This window comes from Moschus berezovskii, chromosome 12, assembly GCF_049115385.1.
Source record: "Moschus berezovskii isolate FMDL1 chromosome 12, NW_MosBer_1.0, whole genome shotgun sequence".
Taxonomy (NCBI): domain Eukaryota; kingdom Metazoa; phylum Chordata; class Mammalia; order Artiodactyla; family Moschidae; genus Moschus; species Moschus berezovskii.
This window is the reverse complement of record NC_142471.1, coordinates 82,818,878-82,835,562: the sequence shown is the minus strand read 5'-3', so window position 1 is coordinate 82,835,562 and position 16,685 is coordinate 82,818,878. Positions and strand designations below refer to the sequence as shown.

Here is a 16,685-nt window from a genome sequence, read left to right as displayed (position 1 = left end):
TGTCTTAAGCTGTGTGGTGGCAAGTGAATGTCTGAACTGTTAAAATTCCCATCACTGCTGAGTATACCATGATGGAGACCCTCACCTCTATCCCTGAGGCCATTTGTCCTGGCCACGAAGGCATCACTTTTGGGATTAACTGGCTGGGCAGGGTAGATGCCAGATGCAGGACCTGACCTGTATTAAGGCAACCACAGGCCATCCCGGAAGGAGGAATGGGTCTGGCTCCGGAGACAGCATCCATGTAAACTGATGCTGTGTGGTACCCCACCCTGCTGCCCCCCCACCCCCGCAACCCCAGCTTGGACTCCGTGCCAACTTTAGAGACTTCTGATCCTTTCCAGCCACAGCTTACTCTAATTCTTCATTATGTCCTGCACATTGAATGTTTAGTGGCATCCTTGGCTAATGCCGGTGCTTTTTCTGTCCCAATTCCCTGGCAAGGTTAGTCTTACTCCCAAGGGCTCTGGCACATGTGCAGTGAGTTCTCTAGGAAGGGACTTCTGATGAGATGATTTCATTCCCTCTTCCCTTCATTAACAGAGAGCAAAATCATGGAGTCTTCTAAGACCTTCATGAGACAGATGCCGATCACACCAGGCTACAGTGGTAAGTGGCGATGGGCCTGGCAGGGGGACCATCTCTGTTTCTTCCTTGCCCCATTGTCCCTGTCTGGCCGGTTTAATGGACCAGTACAGGCACTTTAGCGTTTTAAGAGACTTGTTGAAAGTGCTCCATTGTTGAAGATGGCAGATCACTGGGTTCTGATAAGTGGAGAAATATAATCTAGGGAGAATTCCATGGACTGTTCCATGGGGTCACAAAGAGTCAGACACGACTGAGCAACTTTCACTTTTAAATCTCCCAGGACATGGCCTGGTATCCAGGAAGCACTTATCTCATGCCTCTTACATGTATTTGGACCTGGGTAGACACAGATTAGTAAACTGAGGCTCTGTTCCTCTTTCCAAGTTGTGCTATTCTCAAACACTAGGGCTGCCGTTATGGTCCCATTTCTTCCTGTGTCCCCTAGAGGGAGGGTGGCCAATTACTCTGGTTTGTTGGGAATGGTCACAGTTTTAGTACTGAAAGTCCTGCATCCCAGGAAACCCCTCAGCCCTTGGCAAGTCAGGAGAACTAGTCACTCTATCCTAAGGCTTCTCCTTCTCAGCCTTCTTGGCTACTGAGAATTTACTAAATCATATCACGGTGGGTGACGAACCTAGTGCTCCCCAGAAGCCCTCTGATCTCACATACACGTATTCTCAGGAGGGGAGATTCATGAAGAATATTCCAAGGTTGCCCATCCTCACCTTGGTCCTACTGGTTGGTTAGGAGAATAAGCTTTGGGTTTTAATAAATTGGGATTCCAGTCTCTTCCTGGCCATTATCTACGTGATTGTAAGTAGGTTACTTACCTCTGTATGGTAAGGAGAAATTTCTATAAAATGGTTGTATTAGTTTCCTAGGGCTGTTGTGTAAAACAGCGGATATTTATTCTTTCACAGTTCTGGAGGCCAGGAGTCTGCAGTGAGGTATGGGCAGCACCGCGCTCTTTGGTGGCCCCTGGTATTCCTTGTCGTGTGGCAGCATCGCTCCAGTCTCTGCCCCCATCTTCCCATGACTCTTCTTGTGGCCGTCTGCTCAGTGTCTCTGTGTCTTTGTTTCTCAGACCTCCCTCTCCTTTTTAAGAAGGAAACTAGGCACTGGATTTGGGAGTCCATCCGAAATCTAAGATGATCTCATTTCTGAATTCTTAATTACACCTGCAAAGACTCTATTTCCTGATAGGTTCACCTTCACAGGTTTCAGGGGTTAGGACTTGGGTAGATCTGTCGATTCAGCCCACTAGATGGGGTAGGGATAGATTCCGCATAAGATTATTGTGAAGATTAAAGGAGCTTTGTGGTTGTTCAGTCGCTGAGTGGTGTCTGACTCTTTGCGACCCCATGGACTGCAGCACACTAGGCTTCCCTGTCCTTCATTATCTCCTGGAGTTGGCTCAAATTCATGTCCATTGAGTGGGAGATGCTATCCAATTATCTCATCCTCTGTCGCCCCCTTCTCCTTTTGCTTTCATTCTTTCCCAGCATCTGGATCTTTTCTAATGAGTTGGCTCTTCGAATCAGGTGGTCAAAGTATTGGAGTTTCAGCATCAGTCCTTCAAAATTCAGGGCTGATTTCCTTTAAGATTGACTGATTTGATCTCCTTGCAGTCCAAGGGACTCTCAATAGTTTTCTCCAGCACCCTAGCTCAAAAGCATCAATTCTTTGGCACTCAGTCTTGTTTACGGTCCAATTCTCACATCCATACATGACTACTGGAAAAACCATAGCTTTGACTTTACAGAATTTTGTTGGCAAAGTGATGTCTCTGCTTTTTAATATGCTGTCTAGGTTTGTCATAGCTTTCCTTATAAAAAGTTCAGTTCAGTCGCTCAGTCATGTCTGACTTTTTGCAACCCCATGAACTGTAGCACGCCAGGCCTCCCTGTCCATCACCAGCTCCCGGAGTTTACCCAAACTCATGTCCATTGAGTAGGTGATGCCATCTAACCACCTCATCCTCTGTCATCCCCTTCTCCTCCTACCTTCAATCTTTCCCAACATCAGGGTCTTTTCAAATGAGTCAGCTCTTCACATCAGGTGGCCAAAATATTGGAGTTTCAGCTTTAACATCAGTCCTTCCAATGAACACCCAGGAGTGATCTCCTTTAGGATGGACTGGTTGGATCTCCTCTCAGTCCAAGGGACTCTCAAGACTCTTCTCCAATACCACAGTTCAAAAGCATTAATTCTTCTGCGCTCAGCTTTCTTTATAGTCCAACTCTCCCATCCATACATGACTACTAGAAAAACCACAGCCTTGACTATGCGGACCTTTGTTGACAAAGTAATGTCTCTGCTTTTTAATATGCTGTCTAGGTTGGTCATAACTTTCCTTCCAAGAAGTAAGCATCTTTTAATTTCATGGCTGCAATCACCATCTGCAGTGATTTTGGAGCCCAGAGAAATAAAGTCAGCCACTGTTTCCCTATCTATTTGCCATTAACTGATGGGACCGGATGCTATGATCTTCGTTTTCTGAATGTTGAGCTTTAAGCCAACTTTTTCACTCTCCTCTTTCACAAAGCAGGTGTCAATTTGATGGCTGCAGTCACCATCCACAGTGATTTTAAAGCCCAAGAAAATAAAATCTATCACTAAAGGAGCTGGCATACATTTGAAATATCTTGGCCCCTAGCAAGACTCAATAAAGGTTGTTTGTATTTCTGTGTCTGTGTGTGTGTGTATGTGTGTGGATACATATACACAATCAGGTAAAATCCATGCAGATCAAAGTAGACCCTGATGAAGAAGAACCACTGTGATGAGGTCCCTGGGTGTCTAGGGTCTCCTCCATGTTGTTAGTGTATCTTTTAATTGTCCAGCATGTCTTTTAATCTTCCAAGTCCAGTTGGGAGCCTGGATAGTGGATTCAAGGCTTCCAACACTGTCAAGAACAGTCTAATAATTCGAGTTTTCCAGAGGAGATTTCTTGCCAGTGCAGAGGGTGAGGGTTACTGCTTTCAACTCTGAGGCCAGCTTTTCTTACCTGGGGATAAGAGCAAAAACGTTGAGCTTCAATAATGAGACTTATATATTTATTTGCAATCTAAAACTAAGCCTTAACCAGTTTTTTCCCATTCTTTGTTCTTTTTAAAAATGGCCTTATTATGACAACATTATGGTACTTAGGATTCAGCATCCAGTTTAAATAAATAGTTGTGTTTTACCCATACTAATGGTAATGATTATATGTTATTTTGTGGGAAATGCTGAAAAATTGTGCTCAGGGTGGGTCTCACAGATAATGAATTTACCTTTTTGTGTAATAGGTCTCAGCTTTTAATAAGCCTGCAATTTTCTGATGGTCCAACAAGAAAGATCCCAAATTGCATTTGGAAAGTGTCAAGGAAAATAAGCTTTTTCTCTAAAAAGATGAATAATTTCAATTACTCCTCAGACTATCATTTTGGCCCATTAAATGCTTTCCCCATTTGCCATTTGGGCTGACATCGGGGGCTTTGCTGTCAAAGAACATTACTGTCATTGTCTTTGTGGAAACGGGCCTTCCCTCCCCGTTCCAAGGTCATTTTTTGTGGCCTTGGGAGGACCCAGCCGCAGTGGAAACAATAGCACAGCTTGTATTTATGGCCTTTGGGGAAATGCAATGTTGTTGGCCAAGGAAGAAATGGCCAGGGCTGGGCGGAGAGTCTGGGGGTTTGGGCAGGATCTGAATCTCTTGCTGAAGGTTGTGATTCTCTCCTCGACTTTTGCAGGCTTCGTGCCCTACCTGAGCTGCCAGGGTACCTCTAGCGAGGACAACATGGCCCACTGTCTGAAAATCTTCCAGGAGAACACACAGCGGTATAAAGACCGGCTGGAGGAATTCCGCTGCTCTGTGGCCGCTGCCCCCAAACTGAAACCTGTCTGCTCGGAAGGGACGGTCCTGCGGACACTGCACCAGTATTACCGGCAGTACCATCCCTTGAGTCTGGGTACTGGCTTCTGGACTCTGGCCCCCCCTTCATGCAGGGGGCCTGGCTGGGTCGCTGAGCAGCCACCAAGAGTACCGTTCCAGATCCCCAGGCGTCTATGCAAAGTGGAGAGGCTTAGTTGCTTAAAAGGAGAAAGAAATATTTCCAGGGGGAGAGGGAGACAGCTGGGAAAGAGAGTTCTGGTACTCAACTCCCTGGGTGGTCATCACGGAGGTTCAGAGAGCAGCTGTGGTCTCAGGGTGTCTGTGTGCTAAGTCGCTTCAGTCGTGTCTGACTCTGACCCTATGGACTGTAGCCCACCAGGCTCCTCTGTCCATGGGATTATCCAGGCAAAAAATACTGGAGTGCATCACCACGCCCTACTCCAGGGGATCTTCCTGACCCAGGGATTGAATCCACATCTCTTATGTCTCCTGTATTGGCAAGCAGGTTCCCTACCACTAGCGCCACTTGGAAAGCCCCTGTGGTCTCAGTAGCTATGGCTTTTTAGTTGCTTTCTCTGTGCCCAGCATCGTTATTTCATTAACCACCCATGACAGCCATATAGTCGATACTATTATTCCCACTTGAGCATAGTGTCCCTTGTCTGAGGTCAGACCTGGGATCTGAACCCAGCTCCTCCAGGTGCTAGCTGGGCAGGAAGGGGTTTTGCGCTGAATAACAACCATAATAACAGTGAAAAAAACAACTGAGGATATAACTGTATAATGTTAATCATCAGAACAGTGATTTATCCTAGCTGGTTTTTAAGGTCTGACATCCAACAGGAAAAGTAATGGACTGATTACCTTTATTATTATTACTGTAACTGGGGACTTTTCAACACATGCTAACTCACATGTTTGTCATGCTTTAGAAATTTCCCAGCCATTATAAGAAGCACCAGCCTAAGAGTTTGGGCTTTAGCCCAGCTCTGTGACTTTTTGCTGTGTGACGTAGGGCAGGTGGCTTCCCCTCTCTGGTCTACAGTTCCTTCATCTAAGGCAGAGAAGGATGGATTAGACACTCCCTAGGGTGCCTTCCAACTTTGAGGTTCTGGGACTCTCTGGTCTAATTCATTTCTTATAGCAACTGGAGGAGACAGAGGCAGGCAGTTATCTTTCATCCCACAAATGTGAGATTGCTGAAAGTCAGCCCGCCAGGCGGCCCGAGCTAGGTGTGATGTGCCTTTCCCTGACCTACACGCTTCTCTTGATTCCCTTAGTTAAATCATCAAGGAGCATCAAATGCCTGAAGGTTTTGTGTTGTTGTTGTTAGTCTGAGAAAAGAGTGGGATCCATTTAAGAGCAATAACTTGGGAATCAGAGAAACGCAGGTCTAAATCCTGGCCCTGTCACTTCCTTGCTGTGTGACCTCAGCCAAGATCCTCTTCACCTCTCTGAGGTCTCAATGTTCTGCTCCACAAAAGTGTTGGTGATAATAGCACCTACTTCTTAGAGTTTGTAAGACAGTGAGATGAGAGAGAGAGAGAGGCTATGTCACCAAATGCAGACACAGAGAATAAACCAACCAGTGGTAGCTGTCTTCATCACATCTCGGGGCCTAGGGTTCTCCCCAGGGCTGATTGTTGCGGTGCTGGTTGGCTTGGGAGCGCCTCCCACTGGATGGCTTCTCAAAGCCCTCAAGGAAGCATGGCATCTTTTCCACAGAATGCAAGAACATAAAGAAACCTCTCCATGAGCCCCCCATCCCTGGCTGGGCGGGCTACCTGCCGAGAGCCAGGGTCACTGAATTAGGCTGCTCCACGCGGTACACCGTCATGGCCAGAAACTGCTACAGGGACTTCCTGGACCTCGTGAAGCAGGCCAAACAAGCACACCTGAAACCATATGAGGAGTAAGTCTGGCTTGGGTGGTAACTGCAGAGGGCAAGAACCAGGGGAAAAGCTGATCAGGGTTTCCAGACACGCCCAGCCCAAAGCTAGGACTGATTTTTGTGTCTGTCTGATTTGTTTTTGCAAGGCAGCCGTGTTTGTAATGGCAGGACCTTCCAAGAAGACTTGACTCAGACGGTAAAGTGTCTGCCTACAATGTCTGGGAGACCCAGATTCAATCCCTGGGTCTGGAATATCTCCTGGAGAAGGAAATGGCAACCCACTCCAGTATTCTTGCCTGGAAAATCCCATGGACGGAGGAGCCTGGTAGGCTACAAGTCCAAGGGGTCCCTGCCCCCCAGCTCCCTACTCGTGCCCAGCAAGCTCCAGGAACCCTGATTCTGGTCTTTGCTGGTTTGCAGGGAGAGCCTGGGAGTAAAAACCAACAGGCCCCCTCCGTCCTGGCAGCGACCTGAGGCTCAAGGTTGCTGAGGAAAGGAGATGGTAGGACACTGCTGGGAGTGGGGCTCTTGTGGCCTCAGTTTTCTATTCTGTAAGATGGAGATGATGATCCTTGAGGGTAAATTGTGAGGATCAGAAAAGAATATACCATGCTCGTATGGGACCTGCATAGATTATGCTTATTTTTGTCAGTAAAAGGAATAACTGTGACTTTTGTTCTTACTTTAGAATATATGGAGTTAAGTCCACACCACCTCCTCCTCCTCCTCCTCCAAAAGTTTCGTTGCATGAAGGGCTGCTGCCAAAATATCCAGATTTCTCTGTTCCAGGTAAGGAGGGACTTTCTTTCCTGGCCTGCTATTTTTAAAGCGGGACAGGATGTTTACAGTAGCCCCTCTGTTTCGCTGGACCACCTGCCTGCAATGCGTGGGGCTGGTTTCTCTTCCAGGTGCGAAATGTCCTACCCTCAGCCGAGCCTTGATGGAAGACCCCAGGCCCCTGATGACGTGTGACTGTACTCAGAGGCCAAGTGTTTGGTGCAGCGGGAAGATTTATCTAGAGCCGCTGTCTGTAGGAAAGGACATGGAAGGGTAGGAGTGGAGAGCTTCCTAAGGAGAGGCGGATATTACTAGGGGATCAGAAGCTTCCCGTCTTCACACGAGAGTGCTTCACACACCCAACAGACACAGGGGAAATTTCCTAAGAATCCTTTTCACTGCCACCTGCATCCTGACTGTTGGGCAATAATATGTCATTCTTGATAAAGGCCTTTTATCGTCGTGTGAGTATAAAGAGGAAACACTGCTCAGCCTTCTGAAGCTTTCTGTAGATTTTCTGCAGGTTCCGTTGACCTTGATGGGTGGGACTGTCTCTTCCTGACCCCGGGGTAACATTGTGCGCTTGGTAACATTGTGACTGAAGTTCTAGCCCAGCCCTCTAATGAGTCGGTCCCCATCAGTCACCTTGGGTCATGGTGTGGCAGTCACCAACATGGGCACAGAACCGTGCCCACCCAAACCCCAGTGTTTTAGAACCCCAGGCCAGGAAAGCCATTGTACTGGTTTCCTAAGGCTGCTGCACAGGTACTACAAACTGGGTCGGATAAGACAGCAGAAATTTATTATCTCATAGTTCTGGAAGCTGGAAGTTCACTTTCAAGGTGTTAGCAGGGTCATGCACCCTCCGAAACCTTGGGAGAGAATCACTCCTTGCTCTTCCTCACCTTCTGGTGTGTGTGTGTGTGTGAGCGCACATGTGCACACGTGCATGTGTGTGCTCAGTAGTATCCAACTCTTTGCAATCCTAAGGACTACAGCCCGCCAGGCTCCTCTGTCCATGGGATTTTCCATGCAAGAATACTGGAGTGGGTTGCCATTGCCTTCTCCAGGGGATCTTCCTGACCCAGGGATCAAACCCGAGTCTCTTGCATCTCCTGCATCGGTAGGCGGATTCTTTACTTCTGAGCTACCTGGGGAGCCCACCTCCTTGTGGTTTGCTGTGAATCCTTGGTGATGTTTGGTGCATAATTCCAGTCTCTGCCATTGTGTGACTTCCCTGTGTCCCTGTGTCTTCACGTGGCTGTGTTCTAGTGAGGACACCAGTCATACTGCCTGAGGGCTCGCCCTTCTCCAGTATGCCCTCTTCTTACTTACAATTACACCTGCAACCATCGTATTTCCAAACAAGTCACGTTCTGAGGTACTGCAATTAGGGGTCTCAATATATCGTTTTGGGGGAGGGTGGGAGCCGGGGGTCAGGGGGAGACACAATTCAGCCCTTAACACTGGCTGAACTTTTATCACTGACAGGCACGCTCACTGACTTTACTCTGAAGCCATTGGCACAAAGAAGAAATCAAAACCAGTACCTGAGGCCATTGTTATTAATATCAAAAGATTCAAAACTGCCTGCCAGGCCAGGAACTTCCCGGGTTAAGACTTTGCCTCCAGCCTAAGGAGTGTGGGTTCAGTCCCTGCCTGGGGAGCTAAGATCCTGCATGCCTCATGGCCAGAAAACCAAAAACATAGAAACAATATTGCAACAAATTCAATGAAGACTTAAGAAAACCCTGCTGGGGCAAAAGAGGAACTGAGCCACTCGGGAGTTTTCCCCCAAGGTGGGAATTTTCACCTGGGCTCTCTGGATCCCCAGGTTTCCATGGGTAGAAATCAGTAGTCATGTCTTTGGCTCTGATGGTAAATAAAGAACTGGGATGAGAAAAAAGTTACACCTTTGTTTTCACTAACCTCCAAGTGAAATATAACATTTCCTTTGTTGATGAATGTAGGCAACAAACCACAGCTGCACCTGTCATCTTGGCCCAATATAAATCCCAGATCTTTTCATATCATATGACATTTGTTGCAAACAGCTTGAAATAATGTTGATCAGTACGTGTAATTATAGTTGTTTTGAAGATGCTGTATCTACTCTCTAACATTGTTCTTCAGTGTATATCACAAATTTTTTCTTTTTAGTTTCTTGATAGTATTTCAATATAATTAGCTTGCTAATTATATTTCTCATGTATTATACTTTATACATTAAAAGACATTGTTCTGAGGAGAGGTCCAAGGTTCACCAGACAGCCAGAGGGTCCAGGGCACAGAAATGGAAAGGAACCCTACCTGGGGAAGAACTGAAGACATGTGTTAAAGATGAGTGCCATACAAAACAGCACCCCAGACCCAATGGGAAGTGACCTTACAATGCATCCTGTTATTAAAAGATAATGTGGGACTTCCCTGGTAGTACAACGTATAAGACTCCACCTGCCAATGCAGGAGACACAGGATCAGTCCCTGGTCCAGGAGGATTCCACATGCCGTGGGGCAACTAAGCCCATGCACCTCAACTGCTGAGCCTGCATGCTGCAGATACTGAGCCTGCATGCTGCAAACACTGAGCCTGCATGCTGCAGACACTGAGCCTGCATGCTGCAGATACTGAGCCTGCATGCTGAGACTGCATGCTGCAAATACTGAGCCTGCATGCTGCAAACACTGAAGCCCACATGCCCTAGAGCCTGTGCTCCACAACACTAGAAGCCACTGTAATGGGAAGCCTGTGCCTCGCAGTGGAGAGTAGCCCCTGTTTGTCAAAACTAGAGAAAGCCACAAAGATCTATAGCACAGCCAAAAATAAATCATTAATTTAAAAAGATAATGTGGTAGAAGAATGCTATTGTGGAAAAACACTTATGGTAATAGTACGTGAAAAAGGCAGCAAACAACAAAGCCATGAGTACACACACACACACAAACACACACAAAATAATTCTGTTTTTTTGTTTAAAAATAAGGTTAGAGGGGTAAAGGGAGCTAACCCATAATACTAACAGTGATTATTTGGCTGATGGTGTTATTGGTGTTTTTTACCTTCTTGTGTTTGTCCCAATTTTCTACAGCCAACAGGTATTGTTTTCACATTCAAAAAATGTTGTTTTCCTTATTTGAATTGATAAAATCCTCTTTTGAAGCAATTAATAAATAATCTTTTAGAGATTCCATGTTTAAAGGAAAAAGCTACTCAGTAGAAAGTACCTGCATGGTCTTTCAAGGGCTAGGACTAAGCTCAGTGAATAGTTGGGAGCTTTTCCAGCTTTTTTTTTTTTTTTTTTTTAACACCCTGGGAGAGTGATCCCACAGTCCTGGGAAGGAGATTGATCCCTCATCTGCTTCAGGCTGGTGGTCAAGGCTGCTGCATGCATACTGGCCCCTCACAAATGAAGAACACAGGAGGCAATTCTGCCTGTTCCACTCTCCCTAACGTACAGAGTTTGCAGATGTCTGTTCTGGACCCAAAGTTTTGAAGTCTCTGCCCATGAAATTAAGGGATCAGTTCAGTTTAGTCACTCAGTCGTGTCCGACTCTTTGTGACCCCACGGACTGCAGCATGCCAGGCTTCCCTGTCCATCACCAACTCCCAGAGCTTGCTCAAACTCCTGTCCATCGATGCCATCCAACTACCTCATCCTGTGTTGTCCCCTTTTCCTCCTGCCTTAAATCTTTCCCAGCATTAGGGTCTTTTTCAGTGAGTCAGTTCTTTACATCAGGTGCCCAAAGTATTGGAGTTTCAGCTTCAGCTTTACATCAGGTGCCCAAAGTATTGGAGTTTCAGCTTCAGCTTCAAATGAATATTCAGGACTGATTTCCTTTAGGATTGACTGGTTTGATCTCTTTGCAGTCCAAAGTACTCTCAAGAGTCTTCTCCAACACCACAGTTCAGAAGCACCATTTCTTCAGTGCTCAGCTTTCTTTATGGTCCAATTCTCACATGCATAACTGACGACTGGAAAAACCATAGCTTTGACTAAATGGACCTTTGTGGCAAAGTAATGTCTCTGTTTTTTAATATGCTGTCTAGGTTGGTCGTGGCTTTTCTTCCAAGGAGCAAGCGTCTTTTAATTTCATGGCTGCAGTCACCATCTGCAGTGATTCAGAGCCCAGAAAATAAAATCTCTCACTATTTCCATTGTTTCCCCATCTATTTGCCATGAATTGATAGGATCAGATGCCATGATCTTAGTTTTTTGAGTGTCGAGGTTTTTTTAATTAATTTATTTAATTAGAGGCTAATTACTTTACAATATTGTAGTGGTTTTTGCCATACATTGACATGAATCAGCCATGGGTATACATGTGTCCCCCATCCTGAACCCCCCTCCCACCTCCCTCCCCATCCCATCCCTCAGGGTCATCCCAGTGCACCAGCCCTGAGTGCCCTGTCTCATGCTTCGAACCTGAACTGGTGATCTATTTCACATATGGTAATATACATGTTTCAATTCAATGCTATTCTCTCAAATCATCTCACCCTTACCTTCTCCCATAGAGTCCAAAAGACTGTTCTTTACATCTATGTCTCTTTTACTGTCTCAAATATAGGGTCATCAGTACCATATTTCTAAATTCCATATATATGCATTAATATACTGTATTGATATTTTTCTTTCTGCTTTACTTCACTCTGTATAATAGGCTCCAGTTTCATCCACCTCATTAGAACTGATTCAAATGCATTCTTTTTAATAGCTGAGTAATATTCCATTGTGTATATGTACCACAGCTTTCTTATCCACTCATCTGCCAATGGATATCTAGGTTGCTTCCATGTCCTAGCTATTATAAACAGTGCTGCGATGAACATTGGATGTACATGTGTCTCTTTCAATTCTGGTTTCCTCAGTGTGTATGCCTAGCAGTGGGATTGCTGAGTCGTATGGCAGTTCTATTCCCAGTTTTTAAAGGAATCTCCACACTGTTCTCCATAGTGGCTGTACTAGTTTGCATTCCCACCAACAGTGTAAGAGGGTTTCTTTTTCTCTACACCCTTTCCAGCATTTATTGTTTATAGACATTTTGATAGCAGCCATTCTGACTGATGTGAGATGGTACCTCATTGTGGTTTTGATTTGCATTTCTTTGATAATGAGTGATGTTGAGCATCTTTTCATGTGTTAGCCATCTGTATATCTTCTTTGGAGAAATGTCTGTTTAGTTCTTTGGTCCATTTTTTGATTAGGTTGTTTGTTTTTCTGGAATTGAGCTGCATGAGCTGCTTGTATACTTTTGAGATGGATTCTTGTCAGTTGCTTCATTTGCTATTATTTTCTCCCATTCTGAAGGCTGTCTTCTCACCTTGCTTAGAGTTTCCTTCGTTGTGCAAAAGCTTTTAAGTTTAATTCAGTCCCATTTGTTTATTTTTGCTTTTATTTCCATTACTCTGGGAGGTGGGTCTTAGAGGATCCTGCTATGATTTATGTCAGAGAGTGTTTTGCTATGTTTTGCTCTAGGAGTTTTATAGTTTCTGGTCTTACATTTAGATCTTTAATCCATTTTGAGTTTATTTTTGTGTATGATGCTAGAAAGGGTTCTAGTTTCATTCTTTTACAAGTGGTTAACCAATTTTCCCAGCACCACTTGTTAAAGAGATTGTCTTTTCTCCATTGTATATTCTTTCCTCCTTTGTCAAAGATAAGGTGTCCATAGGTGCATGGATTTATCTCTGGGCTTTCTATTTTGTTCCATTGATCTATATTTTTGTCTTTGTGCCAGTACCATACTGTCTAAATGACTGTAGATTTGTAGTATAGTCTGAAGTCAGGTGGGTTGATTCCTCCAGTTCCATTCTTCTTTCTCAGGATTACTTTGGCTATTCGAGGTTTTTTGTATTTCCATACAAATTGTGAAATTATTTGTTCTAGTTCTCTGAAAAATACCGTTGGTAGCTTGAGAGGGATTGCATTGAATCTATAGATTGCTTTGGGTAGTATACTTATCTTCACTATATTGATTCTTCTGATCCATGAACATGGTATATTTCTCCATCTACTTGTGTCATTTTTTATTTCTTTCATCAGTGTTTTATAGTTTTCTATATATAGATCTTTTGTTTCTTTAGGAAGATTTATTCCTAAGTATTTTATTCTTTTCATTTCAATGGTGAATGGAATTGTTTCCTTAATTTCTCTGTTTTCTCATTGTTAGTGTATAGGAATGCAAGGGATTTCTGTATGTTAATTTTATATCCTCCAACTTTACTGTATTCATTGATTAGCTCTAGTTATTTTCTGGTAGTCTCTTTAGGGTTTTCTATGTAGAGGATCATGTCATCTGCAAACAGTGAGAATTTAACTTCTTCTTTTCTAATCTGGATTCCTTTTATTTTTCTTTTCTGATTACTGTGGCTAAAAGTTCCAAAACTATGTTGAATAGTAGTGGTGAGAGTGGGCACCCTTGTCTTGTTCCTGACTTTAGGGGAAATGCTTTCAATTTTTCATCATTGAGGATAATGTTTGCTGTGGGTTTATCATATATGGCTTTTAGTATGTTGAGGTATGTTCCTTCTATGCCTGCTTTCTGGAGGGTTTTTATCATAAATGGATGTTGAATTTTGTCAAATGTTTTCTCTGCATCTATTGAGATAATCATATGGTTTTATCTTTCAATTTGTTAATCTGGCGTATCACATTGATTGATTTGTGAATATTGAAGAATCCTTGCATCCCCGGGATAAAGCCCACTTGGTCATGATGTACGATCTTTTTAATATGTTGCTGGATTCTGTTTGCTAGAATTTTGTTAAGGATTTTTGCATCTATGTTCATCAGTGATATTGGCCTGTCGTTTTCTTTTTTTGTGGAATATTTGTCTGGTTTTGTTATTAGGGTGATGGTGGCCTCATAGAATGAGTTTGGCAGTTTACCTTCCTCTGCAATTTTCTAGAAGCGTTTGACTAGGATCAGTTCAGTTCAGTCGCTCAGTCGTGTCCGACTCTTTGTGACCCCATGAATCACAGCACGCCAGGCCTCCCTGTCTATCACCAACTCCTGGAGTTCACTCAAACTCATGTCCATCAAGTCGGTGATGCCATCCATCCATCCCATTCTCTGTTGTCCCCTTCTCCTCCTGCCCCCAATCCCTCCCAGCATCAGAGTCTTTTCCAGTGAGTCAACTCTTCACATGAGGTGGCCAAAGTATTGCAGTTTCAGCTTTAGCATCAGTCCTTCCAATGAACACCCAGGACTGATTTCCTTTAGGATGGACTGGTTGGATCTCCTTGCAGTCCAAGGGACTCTCAAGAGTCTTCTCCAGCACCACGGTTCAAAAGCATCATTTCTTCGGTGATCAGCTTTCTTCACAGTCCAACTCTCACATCCATACATGACCACTGGAAAAACCATAGCCTTGACTAGACAGACCTTGATTGACAAAGTAATATCTCTGCTTTTTAATATACTATCTAGGTTGGTCATAACTTTCCTTCCAAGGAGTAAGCATCTTTTAATTTCATGGCTGCAATCAGCATCTGCAGTGATTTTGGAGCCCCAAAAAATAAAGTCTGACACTGAGTAGGATAGGTGTTAGCTATTCTCTAAATTTTTGGGAGAATTCACCGGTGAAGCCATCTGGTCCTGGGCTTTTGTTTGTTGGAAGATTTTTTATTACAGTTTCAATTTCCATGCTTGTGATGGGTCTGTTAAGATTTTCTATTTATTCCTGGTTCGATTTTGGAAGGTTATACTTTTCTAAGAATTCATCCGTTTCTTCCAAGTTGTCCATTTTATTGGCATATAGTTGCTGATGGTAGTCTCTTATGATCCTTTGTGTTTCTGTGTTGTCTGTTGTGATTTCTCCATTTTCATTTCTAATTTTGTTGATTTGCTTCTTCTCCCTTTTTGTCTTGATTAGTCTGGCTAACGGTTTGTCTATTTTACCTATCTTCTCAAAGAACCAGCTTTTAGTTTTGTTGAGTTTTGCTATAGTCTCCTTTGTTTCTTTTTCATTTGTTTCTACCTTAATTTTTATGATTTCTTTCCTTCTACTAACCTTGGAGTTCTTCATTTCTTCTTTTTCTAGTTGCTTTAGGTATAAAGTTAGGTTATTTATTTGATTTTTCTCTTGTTTCTTGAGGTAAGCTTGTATTGCTATGAACCTTCCCCTTAGCACTGCTTTTACTGAATCCCATAGGTTTTGGGTTGTCGTGCTTTCATTTTCATTCATTTCAATGTGTATTTTGATTTCTTTTTTTATTTCTTCTGTGATTTGTTGGTTATTCAGAAGCTTGTTGTTTAGCTTCCATATGTTTATATTTTTAATAGTCTTTTTCCTGTATTGACATCTAATCTTACCACATTGTGATCAGAAAAGATGCTTGAAATGATTTCAGTTTTTTTGAATTACCAAGGCTAGATTTATGGCCCAGGATGTGATCTATCCTGAAGAAGGTTCCGTGTGCACTTGAGAAAAAGGTGAAATTCATTGTTTGGGGGTGAAATGTCCTATAGATATCAATGAGGTCTAACCGGTCCATTGTATCATTTAAAGTTTGTGTTTCCTTGCTATTTTTCTGTTTAGTTGATCTATCCATAGTTGTGAGTGGGGTATTAAAGTCTCCCAGTATTATTGTGCTACTGTTAATTCCCCCTTTCATCCTTGTTAGCATTTGCCTTACATATTGCAATGCTCCTATGTTGGATGCATATATATTTATGATTGTTATATCTTCTTCTTGGATTGATCCTTTAATCATTATGTAGTGTCCTTCTTTGTCTCTTTTCATGGCCTTTATTTCAAAGTCTATTTTATCTGATATGAGTTTTGCTACTCCTGCTTTCTTTTGGTCTCCATTCGCATGAAATATGTTTGTCCAGCCCTTCACTTTCAGGCTGTATGTGTCCCTCGTTTTGAGGTGGGTCTCTTGTAGACAGAATATATGGGGTCTTGTTTTTGTATCCATTCAACCAGTCTTTGTCTTTTGGTTGGGGCATTCAGCCTATTTACATTTAGGGTAATTATTGGTAAGTGTGATCCCATTGCAGTTTACTTTGTTGTTTTGGGTTCGAGGGTGTGAGTTTATAAACCTTTTCTGTGTTTCCTGTCTAGAGAAGATCCTTTAGCATTTATTGAGGAGCTGGGTTTGGTGGTGCTGAATTCTCTCAGCTTTTGCTTATCTGTAAAGCTTTTGATTTCTCCTTCATATTTGAATGAGATCCTTGTTGGGTATACTAATCTGGGTTGTAGATTTTTCTCTTTCGTCACTTTGATTATGTCCTGCCATTCCCTTCTGGCCTGAAGAGTTTCTATTGAAAGATCTGCTATTATCCTTATGGGAATCCCCTTATGTGTTATTTGTTTCTTTTCTCTTGCTGCTTTTAATATTTGCTCTTTGTGTTTGATCTTCATTAATTTGATTAATATGTGTCTTGGGGTATTTTGCCTTGGGTTTATCCTGTTTGGGACCCTCTGGGTTTCTTGGACTTGGGTGGGTGGCTATTTCCTTCCCCATTTTATGGAAGTTTTCAACTATTATCTCCTCAAGTATTTTCTCATTGCCTTCTTTTTGTTTTCTTCTTCTGAGACACCTAT

The 16,685-nt window shown here is 43.3% G+C and overlaps 1 protein-coding gene and 1 pseudogene across 1 annotated transcript; both read left to right on the top strand.

The window, feature by feature from the left end:
* The first annotated feature begins 418 nt into the window (after positions 1 to 418).
* On the top strand, positions 419 to 6,411 carry SPMIP5 (sperm microtubule inner protein 5). The gene is made up of 3 exons (XM_055425908.2): positions 419 to 609; positions 4,323 to 4,541; positions 6,191 to 6,411. Exons 1-3 carry the CDS (start codon positions 555 to 557, stop codon positions 6,379 to 6,381), a joined length of 465 nt encoding a protein of 154 aa, XP_055281883.2. The 5' UTR covers positions 419 to 554; the 3' UTR covers positions 6,382 to 6,411.
* Positions 6,412 to 14,913: 8,502 nt separating this feature from the next.
* On the top strand, positions 14,914 to 15,176 carry LOC148776033 (KANTR integral membrane protein pseudogene; annotated as a pseudogene).
* Positions 15,177 to 16,685: the final 1,509 nt, after the last annotated feature.